Below are 12311 nucleotides of genomic sequence, written 5' to 3'. Positions count from 1 at the left end.
GCATGCGCGCGACAGAAATCGGGGGGGCGTGGCCGAACGAAAACCCGACGTATTCGGAAAAACCGCCGCATTTAAAAACCGAAATGTGTCGCTTGGGAAGCGCTCACCTTCACCTGCTATGGGATGGTGCATTCCGGGGCGTTAAGATTATTTTCGGCGCAGCAGCGCCACCTGGTGGACGGCGGAGGAACTACCTTCTTAAATCCCAGCCGGACCCGAATCCTGTGCAGAGAACGCGCCGCTGGATCGCGAATGGGCCGGGTAAGTAAATCTGCCCCAATGTTTTAGCCATAGGCTGGGACACAACATACGTCATTATGTTGCCATGTACAGTCAATGTATGTGTTAGTGGAGATCTGCACAGCGAGCATGAAATGGGGAGGTAAAGAAGAGAAATGGAGGGATTCGGGTAAGAAAGGGGAATAAGTGAATGTTGGTGAAAAATAAGCCATGGACACTGAAAGATCTGATACATGTTGCAGTTTAGTGTTAGAGTTACATTTCGGTGATTATCAGAGGAAAAGTGTCCTAATTGTTCTGTACATCTGCTGTCTGTCAGCCTTCATTGCCTGTTTTTCATATTGATTTCTCTCCCTCCCTCCCCCAACCTTCTTCATCTTTTCCATGGTTAAACATATCCCCTGTGGCTTAAGTCCATGCTCAACTAATTGTACTGTATATTATAGGTGCTTAAATTATGTAAATGTATTCATGACATTGAAATCTTTGCATCAAGGAATGGTGCTCGGGCTAGAAGGAACTTGGCTTGGGAATATTCACACACAGGTGGAATATTGGAGACATTTATGCAACTGAAAACCTGCTTTATTCCTCTTAATGGGATTTTGGGTGCATGATAAAAGTTTTCTATGATGGGACCACCACCAATTTTTGTAGTTGATGGACCCATGCTGGGTTATTCTTTTGTTAAAGCCAAAAACAGTCGTACCCCGGGGACAGATCTTTAGATTTTGGAGCTACTGCCTAATAATTGAGCGGTAAAGTTGTATTGAAGCTTGTTTAGTCTGCCCTGGTAGAATAGTGACACTGTTATTGTGCTGCCAGAGTGACTGCATGCCTATAAATAGAGCGGTGGCACCCATACAGCAGGGAATAAGCGCTGCGTGACGTGCACCTCCATACACTCAACTGGCTTCTATCTCTAAATATTTACAGGCACTGCAGGCCGGCCTCACATATCTACTTCCCTAGTAGGACAGCGATAAAGAGGAAGGAGGCAGCCCTGAAAGAGAGCAGCTTATCTCATCATCCTTGTTTATAGGATCAGTCATGGCAGAATTCCTGTCAGACGCTCAGGATGAGAATAGCACTTGTGGTTAGGGCCTGCAATATGTGTATTGTGTGGTGTGGACTGTGTCACAGGATAGGGAGGGGGGTCACATTGATCCTAGATGTTTGACTGTCTTACTCAGCATATAAATGAGATTGAATTCTTCATAGCACCTTCACTCATTCTGTCTAATCTGGTCTATTTCGGTTAAACCTCTCTAATCTCTATAGTCAGGGGCCTCTGTCACGGGACAGATGAAGTGTTACTCCCCGCAGGGTGCAGTTACAATCTAAGCCCTAGTATAAAGCCATTCGGGCCTACTTTATGTATTTTCAGAATCAAATTGTTTCTTTTGTTGGTGATTGTGAAGAATGTTTTTTTGGGGTGGGGGGTGTACTTTTTAACTACTTTTGAGTTAAAAGGGATCTAAGACTTTCTAGAAATGCAATAGTTACAGCCATTGATACATTGTGAATCTTAAAACTGGCAAAACGCATTATGTGTAAATTGTCTGGAAAGTCCAATAGTCACCATTTTGAGTGATATTTTTGTTGTAAAAGTAGGAAGGAAATTGTTGGTGATGTACGCAATTTTATATGATGGCATTTCTTAATCTAATGTTTACATGGTCCAATGGAAATGGATGGCCAGATAATTGATTATGGACATGTCAGTCTGCACTGCACAGAAAAACATGAAGGAATTCCCTGGTGTTCCCATAATTGTTTTCCTCTTCCTGTCTCTGCTTATCACTATCACCACAGGTTTGACAGTGACGACATTGGAAACATTTTTCACTGCAAGTGAACTAATGATTAGATCAATGATTATAATCAAAGATTATACGTCTGAACCTAATAAGAAAATTGCAATTATTTTGCTTGAAAACTCACTTTAGTCCCAATGAACATATCTGCAGGTTTCTAAAGAGCCACAATGGGCCTCATTCAGCGACGTATCAAATATTGTTAGAGATGCATCTGCAGCAAATCAGCGACTCATCTGTCTGTATGTAAATGCAGGACATAGTTTTGTCAAATGGTCCCTGAAGTCCATGTCTTCTGCAATATAGCCTGAAGTTGTCGTTCACATGTGGACTGCGGGACCAGATGGAAAAGGGTTTTGTAAATTTAGGCGGGCGCTGCTGTGGATTTATGTACTGCTCATATATTAACTGATGGAAAATACTTGCTTTTAAGAGCTGGTCCAAATGACATACTGTTTTTTTCGGACTATAAGATGCTTCTTGCTATAGGACGCACCCCAGATTTAGGCTTCCAAAAAAGGAAAAATATATATTTACACCAATTAAAATATCCCTGTTGGTCGCACTAAAGCACAGCACATACAGCTCTGCTACATCCATACAGTTACATTTACAGCTCTGCTTCATCTGTACATTTACACACACAGCTCTGCATCATCCATACATTTACACACACAGCTCTGCATCATCCATACATTTACACACACAGCTCTGCTTCATCCATACATTTACACACACAGCTCTGCTTCATCCATACATTTACACACACAGCCCTGCTTCATCCATACATTTACACACACTGCACTGCTTCATCCATATGGTTACATACACAGCTCTGCTTCATCCATACATTTACACAGACTGTTCTGCTTCATCCATACATTTACACACACTGCTCTGCTTCATCCATACGGTTACACACACAGCTTTGCTATACACATGAAGACACGCACAGCTCTGCTATACACATGAAGACACGCACAGCTCTGCTATACACATGAAAACACGCACAGTCTGCTATATACACACACAGAACACTTCCCCGCTTCCTCTTACCCTGTCCCAGCGCAGCATGTCCCCATTCTCGGCAGTATGTGATGGTGTAATAAGCATGTGATTAGTCACATGATTCTGACATGACCACAGGTCCTGTAGGACACCCAGGAGAGGGGAGAACAGTGCAGAGGCTCTCCTCTCTGGGAGATCGGGTGCAGCTCTTTATCAGGGCATCACCCTATCTCCATTACATCGGTCAGTGCGGGATCCTCCTGACCTTCGTTCTATAAGACGCAGGCACTTAAAAGTGCGTCTTCTAGTCCAAACATACGGTGTGTGTGTGTATGTATATATATATATAATATAATCATTATCCCTGCTGTTTTGTAGAGAAGCAGCGACACCCCACATCATTTTTCTCTATAATGCATAGATTTCTGTCTGGTTGGTGCATGAAAAAGGACACTGTGTTTGGTGATTCACAGACCAACCATAGCCACCTGGCACCGCCCTACAGGTCTTAAAGTTCCTAGGATCTCTTTACTTTGTCTCTGCAATTGACAGTTGTTTTTTTTAATTGGGTTTCTGTACTGATACGTTATGTAAAAGTAGTTCTTGTAGAGGCAGATCGCTCCAAACAACGCCATACCAAGGAGCTATACACTGTCATACAGGGACAGTACACACAGCCGCTTGTTAGGCAGCTATGTCTGATTATAGGATTTGAGCTGCGAGTAGATAAACATTTTTCAAGTGTTATTAATGTGTGAAGTTTGAGATCTAAAAACATGCAACAAGCATACAGTGTTTTCATGTAAGAATTGCTACCCCACAGCAGTGCTAGCATATAAAATATTTGTATATGCTCTCTTCTGTACAAGACTCTCCTTCTGTGCTTTTGTGAAATGAGTTTACCACATCAGCACTCCTATGATTTTCTCCTGCTTGGATGAATAGGAAATAGTAATGGGAAAATGTCTATGGCAGTGATGGTGAACCTTTTAGAGAGCAAGTGCCCAAACTACAACCAGAATATACTTATTTACCATGAAGTGCCAACATGGCATTTCAAGCAGTAACTTATTGCTACCTGTTCTTCAACATCATTAAATTGTGTTGGCCCCCCTGAGGCCACCAATACAGTTGAAAGAAGGTGGACAAATTCAGACCATCATCGTAGCTTCTCTCCAGGAAGAATGGTGGGTCCAGCAGGAGGACCTCCAAAGACTATGCAGTTCTGTCAACACCTTCTCACTTTTCCTGCAGTTCCAAAGAGCCAATGAAGTTCCACTTTAAAATAGCACTGAGAGAAGCATCTTTTAAGTTGCTTGGGACTGCAGGAACATTTGGTGGATTGGTCCTGTTTGGTTAAATTGGGGCAATGGCCTAAGTGCCCACAGAGAGGGCCCAGAGTGCCACCTCTGGCACCCGTGCCATAGGTTCGCCACCACTGGTCTATGGTAACCGCCGCAGCTTCCTGCACTTGTGGTGGATCATCCTGTAGTATGCTGAACATTCACTAGATTTCTGTGACTTGGCTGCCCTCTACTGTTCACTAAATGCACTTGTATGCCCCAGCTGCAAGGTGCTTTATTATGGTATTCTAGAACCTGTTTATTTCAAAAGCTATTAGATAGGACTGAATCAATTATATATCATATATACACTGAAAATCTTTCCCTTCTTTTGCAGCATTGTGCATGAGTCTCCATCATATGAGAATATCAGCAGCCGCAAACCACAGTCACACAGCCGCTTGTCCTCGCTGACCCACACAGAGACTGACCAGCATGACTCCATCACTGAAGCCCGTGAGGGAAGTCTGGATAGATCGAGCATGGACCTCGACTCCACCGATGGCACACCAAGCACACCATCTTTCCATGAAGCCAAAGGAGTGGATTTCTCATTCATGGATGTAAGCTTCATTTGTCATTCATGTAGAAACTGCACTGAAACAATGGCATTGCACCCTCCATATTGTACTGTAAAGTGCATGTAACTTTCCCTGTCACTAGTGGCAATCAGATCCTGCAACTTTTTCTTCCTGATTCACTACAAGCTTAAATGTAAAATAACTAGGTGACAGGACGGTTGTAGTTCAACCTCTGTTGTTTCCTTCGCAGCAAACATCTGTCTTGGATTCCACGGCACTCAAGAACAGAGTTCAGCTAAGTCGGAAGAGCCAACGCCGGGCTCCTAGCCAGACACAACGCAGAAGTCGACTTTTGGTATCCAGTAGCCAACTAGAAGTGATAGAGGATACGGACAGCCCTTGGATGTTTACGGATTCAACAGGTAACTATGTACTTGATATGACTATAATAGGAAATCACAGAAAGGCACAGAGATTTACATCTAACGTCTGAGATTACCCATAAAGTATGACAAAAGAATTCACTTCACTGACCCTGTTCAACAATGCAAACAAATTCATTACCGTTGAAATGATTTTCCGTGAATTTTGAAAACCCAGTGGGTGCTGAGGTAAGGAAAAAAAGAATTCATACTCACCCCACTCGTCGTCTGGATCGCTATGTTTTATCTGTTTTAGTGGACCTGCTTTATGCAATGACAGGCCTTCTTGGACCAGGGGACAACCGAGGAAGTGTAGTAGAGTATTTTTTCGGACTATAAGGCGCACCGGAGTATAAGGCGCACCATCAATAAATGCCTGCTTAAATGTCTAGGTTCATATATAAGGCGCACTGGACTATAAGGCGCACCTGATTATAAGGATGAATGACCAGCCAGTGGCAGACCTGTGCACAGTTCAAGGCAGCTGTTGTCTGTAAGTAGGTTCATATATAAGGCACACTGGACTATAAGGCTCACCTGATTATAAGGTTGAATGACCATCCGGTGGCAGACCTGTGCACAGTTCAAGGCAGCTGTTGTCTGTAAGTAGGTTCATATATAAGGCACACTGGACTATAAGGCTCACCTGATTATAAGGTTGAATGACCATCCGGTGGCAGACCTGTGCACAGTTCAAGGCAGCTGTTGTCTGTAAGTAGGTTCATATATAGGGCACACTGGACTATAAGGCTCACCTGATGATAAGGTTGAATGACCATCCGGTGGCAGACCTGTGCACAGTTCAAGGCAGCTGTTGTCTGTCAGTATGGTTCATATGTAAGGCGCACCTTTGATTTCTGAGAAAATCAAAGGATTTTTTTGTGCGCCTTATAGTCCGAAAAATACGGTACTCTGGACAAGAGAGGTGACATCCTATATCCTAGGAGACCAGTCATTGGATGAAGCAGATGCCTTGATCCCTGGAACATCTGGCTGGGCGCAGGGCCTAAAACCAGAAGTATGTGAGTGCCGTAGTAACCGGGAGCCAGTGTTTTTTTTTTTTGTTTGTTTTTTTTTTCCCTTACCCCAGTCCCATCTGCCCAGGGTTTTCACCTCTTTCACGGAAAACCCCTTTTAAGTTTTGACTCATTCTGGATGAGTTTCACAGTTTTCCCACATCATCCATCAGTCTTACTCCACAGGACTCATGGGCATACAGTTTATATTTTTTTGTTTTTGGAATCAGATATTTCTTTATTCATTTTTCAATTTTTGTGAACATATAAAGGTTAGAAAAAAAAAACCAGTCCCCCCCCCTCTCCCCCATCACAGCCTGGGCTACAGATTATTTAGAGCAGATTCAGTATATACACCTTACACTCTTAAATCGCCACGCAGGGCTATAAAAGGTTAGTACAGAAATGCAATAAACTTGTCAATGTACAATAAGACAAATGTTGATCATACACTTAAGGCAGCACCATATCCCGTCTATTGGTCTATATTGGTTTGTATACAGTTTATATTTTGGACAAGATCAGAAACATTTCTGTGTTTACTCTGCCTGTATTTTTAGAAGACAAACCAGATAAAAAGGATGAAGTTGATGGAGAAGAAGAAAAACCTCAAAGAACGTCCCTTCCCTCCCAGAGAATGCCAATGTTTCCTGGAATGGACCACTCCACCCTAATGGTGAATACATTCATTCCCTCATTATGATTGTAATTCTTTTTATTTAATTGCTCTCATTAAATGCTAGTATCACTTTTTTAGCGTTTATCATCTGTAATGAATTACAAATATCATTTTCTGCACTTTACCTGTATTGACGTTCATCATTCTTTTTGTATTTTTATGAATTTTGTCAAATGGGTTTTTCAGCTTTCCACAGAAAAGCCCTTTGTCCTGCGGAAGGGAAGACCTTCTCTGTCTTTTCGCTCTTCTGTTTAATCCTCCAGTCTCTCTGTTGACAATCGAGGCAAGGCGGCATTGGTCACAGAAGCAGAAATGGTGATGTTCAGCAGTGAACATCAGATTTATTTGCTTCGGCCAATGAAGATCCAGTCATGACTGTTGTAGCGCTGCATCTAAAACTGAACCAGGTTTTTACATGCTGAAGACCTTGCTGGCCTCAGAAAATAAGCTAGTAGATGGGATTTGGCCTATGGGCCTTTTGTTAGACGTGTGGTGTATGGTGGTGTGTGGTTCAATGACGTTTACCTTAATTGAGGATTGGAAATGGGTGTTTTAGGGGCCTATTCATTTGCTATTGCTTGTGTACTGGATAATCCAACACTTAAGTGTCCCAGAAGTCCCAGTATTTTGGAAGAGCCCTCTTCCAAATGTATTTAAAAAGCAACTATGTTCTTGATCATTTCAGTAGGACAAACGATTTCTTGAACTTGCCAGTTGCCTTTGTACAGTCCAGTTATTACATTTGTAATATAAAACTTATCAGAACCATTTCTAGATATTCTTGTTTTTTCTTGGTTCCTTTACCTTAAAATCTTATCTGAATGCCTCTGCAAGTATAGGACATCACAATGTGGATCACTTACCTTTGTAATGCAGAATTTGTCTCCTAGTCATTGTTTTATTTGTCTTATAAGTTTTCATAATTAGTGAAAAGGAAAAGCGGAGGTGTTTCCAGTAGCAGCCAATATGTTTCCATAGAACCTTAGGAAAATTTGATAGATTTTAAACATTTTGACTGATTGTCATGGAAAAGTATTCAGTTTTAAACAATTGTATTTTCAGTAGCGATATTGCTTGTCATTATACTAATATATGTTTTCAAATGTATTAGGCCCAACTTCGTAAGAGGCAAGAAGCAGAAAGCAGTAGTGAATCTTCAACTCAACCTTCTTCACCTCAGACTTCTGCTCAACCCTCAAGATCGCCAAAATCTCCTCTCCCACAAGGAACACTGGGTGTCAAACTCTTGCCAACCACTGCAGACATACAAGACAGGTCAGCTTTCCCAACAATTCTGTAGCTGCCAGCCAATAGCTTTCTGTTCTTTCCCCTTACTCTAAATGGGTCTTTGAACAGGCTTGAATTTTGAAAGTTGATGGCAGATGTTACCTAGCATTAGATTGTCAACATGGCACTAGTTAGCATAAGAAGCTTACAGTGATAACTATTGTGAAAAAGATGTGTTTCTGGCATTATGCATATATTTCATAAAAAAAATTTATTTTAAACACTAAAACGTAACTAGAATATCATAAAAGCATACACACAAACAAGCTGCAAAAAGTGCACCAAGGTCACTTTACACGCACGACGCCGTAAAACGGGGAAAGATAGGATATGTCCTATCTTTTACCCTTGTACGGTGCTGCACCGTGTGCCCATTGCCGGCCTATGCGGGATGTATATACGGTAGCCGTATATAGACCCCCCCCAATAGTCGTGCAACAGTCATGTGAATGCAGCCTAATATAGGATAGAAGCATATTTACGATTTACTAATATACAAAGGTAAATAAATGAAATAAACAAATGAATGAGATAAAAACGGCAACATATAGATGCCTACTGGTAATAAAATGACTGACCGGGGTAAATATACCAGTACCTAAGGTTGGCCTGTCATGAGGTTATTGATATCATATTGGTAGGACTGTAACTTTCTCTACCCTGTCCATCAGATGTTCTTAGGGTCAGTAGGGCCTTTATGTAGCCTATTCATGGTTTCCAAGAGTATATTCCTCATTTTCATTCTAACTGTTTAGATAACACCTTTAACAGGCCACAGCAGTGATACGTACTTTAACATACCATTTACTTCTGGTTTGTTTATTTCAGAGGGGCAAGTTCATCCCCACAGTGGTTAAAGGAGCTTAAATCAAAGAAGAGACTGAGCCAGTATGAGAACAACAGTTAACAGGTATTGTTGTCTTCTATCCTTATATTTTTTACTGGGAACAGCCCTATTGGCTTACCAAGAAGGCTCTGTCTATGCTATCTGCTGAGAAAAGTATGGTGTCATTTTGAGTTAGCTTCTTATATTTAAATCCAACCTGTTTTCTACTGTATATACTAGCCTGGAAGGGGTGTTATTAACGTAGACATTTTTATATATTTTGTTTTGTAACACAGTTTATTTTTAATTTCTTGCAGAGCAACAGTCAACCAGAAAAGGACACAGCAGTTTTACATAAGCCTTAATCCACCCAGCCCTACAGATGCACACCTCTCTGCTGTCTTGCTTCATCTCAACTGCAACGTGTTCCGTGCCTTCCCATATTTGCGGAAAAAAAGCTGCTTAGTACTTACACAGATACAAACAAAATGTATTTTATTGTAGAAGAGATAAGTCACTTTAAAACTGAAAAGGATACCTACTTGAAACAGAGATGTACAAAAGCCAAAGGTCATGCCTCCTGATGACCTATTGTTATGGAGGGAGTCAGGACAGTGGCCACTAGCGCCTGTCAGAGGAGCGAATGTGTTAACGTTCTGTATGGAGAAGACTCGATGTAGAATGAGTGGGGGGAAAAAAAGACTGACTTTTGTATTCGTTTATGAGAAAAAAAATCAATTTCACAAATGAATTTATCTTTTATGTCGCTTAGAATATTGTAATTCACTATCCAGATGATTTATTCGTCCCAGAGTATATAAATATATATATATAGGAGAACAAAATGTTTACTGCCAATAACAACAAAAAAATGCTTGACTACTTTTGTAAAATAATTTTTAAAAATTGTTAATAGAAAAGAGAATGTCAGAATGAACACATGGTATTTTATGTTTTCCTTGCTTTTTTTGGCCTCTGCACAATACTGTTTTTACTTTTGAACGATATATTTTTCTGTTCTCTCCTAGACTTTGGTAAGGGCCCAAATATTTCAGCAAATATAGTTTAGTTTTGTTTTTTTAATGATCACTGGCTCAACCATTACCTGAACATGTAATTACCAATCTTGTTGCTTCCATGGTGCACACTAAAACTATTCACATAATATACGCATGGTTTACCTATGTGCTTTTCTACATATCCCTCTGCTCCATTTTCTGCTTTTGCATGGTCCAATAGATTTATACCTCTTGTCTTCCATACATATCTGCTCCACTTTGTGTCCCTGTTCTACCTGTCTTGTGTGTAACCTCGTGTTAACTGCATGTTTTTGTGTTTGTTCTTGTTTACGTGCCTATTTTTTGCATTTCACATGGGGACGGATTTATTCGAGAGCCCAGTAGACCTTGGTCGGGGAAGATCTTTTCTCAGCCTTACTAGCATGATCAACCTTATGTTCTGGACACAAACTAGATGAACGATATACATTATGTTGTAATGTACAAGCACAACGTGATATTTCTAAAAAGCTACAAGCGTCCTGTGTAAGGTGTGACTAGTGGATTGGGCAGGGTTTAAATTGCCAAAGGTTTTGTCTCCAGCTCTGTAAATCCGACCCTGACTCCAATGCAAAACCATCAACTGTTCCTCAATGGCTCTTATACAAGTTATGCATCCTAAAACACAATGGATGACTTCAAAAGAACTTCATAATGTTGCCTTACAGCAAATCATGCTTCAGAAACTAGACCCTACCTGGCAACAAGCGGGATGGAAAAGGGTTGAAGCAGCAATAATTGTTACCATGTACCAATGTCTGCTTTAATTGGGGACCATTAGGACTACTGTGTCTTGTGTTTCAGGCTTTTCCATTATGTGGAGGATCATTGGTATGTTATCTGTAGCATGAAGAATATGCTATGATCTAACTATTCATCAAATCTGTCGGGGTGTGAAACAATGGGAAAAAAAGAATGTGTTTTAAACCAGATTTTTGGGTTTGGGTGTACGGTTTTCCTCTCTGTTACTGTCAGGGTATGATGGCAGAATTACAAGCTGATGAATGTAAAGTGCATGTGCTTTCTGGCAGAGAGAAGGTTACATTTTAGAGAAATTTAAAGGCATTCTGTATTGGAGCAGATTTACTAATCCTTTCATAGATTAGGACTAGAGGATAAGGTTATACATCTTTTAGACCTTTGGTGCACATCGTCTCATCTTAAACCTCACCCTTTGTGTCTACCATCACACATCTTAAGGGCAAGGATATGTCTTGCATTATGTATGATATGTACGGTGCTGGAAGAGGGTCCTTGATGACCAAAATCACTAAGGCTACATGCACATGAACGTAGAATTTGGACTCGCACTCAAGACCAAGGTTTCCACATGCCTGTGTATGAGCCAGCTGATATCCTGATTCCATGGATATCACACCATTCAAGTTAAGAAAATTATAGATTTATCCAATATCAGGCAGAAAATGAAAAGATATAATTTATGTAAATCTTGGATCATTTTTAATATTTCAGATGATCTGTGATTGTGATTCTCTCCCTGCCTGATATTGCACAACTTAAAGGAAAACTACCACTTAAACATGGCATGGCTCAGGGTGAGCTGGTGCCAGAGCATATTTTTTTTAAGGGAACAAAGCCCCTATCTTAGAATTATAAGTTATATTAACTTATAACTCGGCGCACCGCACTTGGGCTCGGCGCACCATGCGCGCGCCCGTGCGTGTGCCGGATTCTAAAGTGTTGGAGAGCTGGTGACGTCACCGAGCTCTCCGGCACACGCGCGCCTGCGCAACTTAGCACGGGGAAACAGGTTGGGGAAAAGTTGCGCAGGCGCGCGTGTGCCGGAGAGCTCGGTGACGTCACGAGCTCTCCAGCACTTTAGAATCCGGCGCGCGCATGGTGCGCCGAGCCCAAGTGCGGTGCACCGATTTATAAGTTAATATAACTTATAATTCTAAGATAGGGGCTTTGTTCCCTTAACAAAAATATGCTCTGGCACCAGCTCACCCTGAGCTAGTGCCATGTATATGTGTATAAACCTACCACTTTTAAGTGGTAGGTTTCCTTTAAAGTCTTTTTTCATTTTTGACAACCCTACATGGTATACTTGTGCCCTTGATACAGTTAATATCC

At 41.3% G+C, this 12311-nt stretch overlaps 1 protein-coding gene across 1 annotated transcript in view; it reads left to right on the top strand.

Annotated features, from left to right (window-relative positions):
- KIAA1671 (KIAA1671 ortholog) overlaps positions 1-11747 on the top strand; it is a 105297-nt gene extending 93550 nt beyond the window's left edge. Inside the window, exons 7-12 of the mRNA XM_072147110.1 lie at positions 4746-4971; positions 5180-5351; positions 6928-7043; positions 8158-8321; positions 9162-9243; positions 9477-11747. Of these exons, the coding sequence (XP_072003211.1) occupies positions 4746-4971; positions 5180-5351; positions 6928-7043; positions 8158-8321; positions 9162-9240 (757 nt within the window). The 3' untranslated portion in view covers positions 9241-9243; positions 9477-11747. The remainder of the gene's footprint in view (positions 1-4745; positions 4972-5179; positions 5352-6927; positions 7044-8157; positions 8322-9161; positions 9244-9476) is intronic.
- The last annotated feature ends 564 nt before the right edge of the window (positions 11748-12311 follow it).

Source organism: Engystomops pustulosus, chromosome 1 (genome assembly GCF_040894005.1).
Source record: "Engystomops pustulosus chromosome 1, aEngPut4.maternal, whole genome shotgun sequence".
NCBI lineage: Eukaryota > Metazoa > Chordata > Amphibia > Anura > Leptodactylidae > Engystomops > Engystomops pustulosus.
The sequence above is the reverse complement of the archived record's forward strand: the minus strand, read 5'-3'. Positions and strand labels throughout refer to the sequence as shown.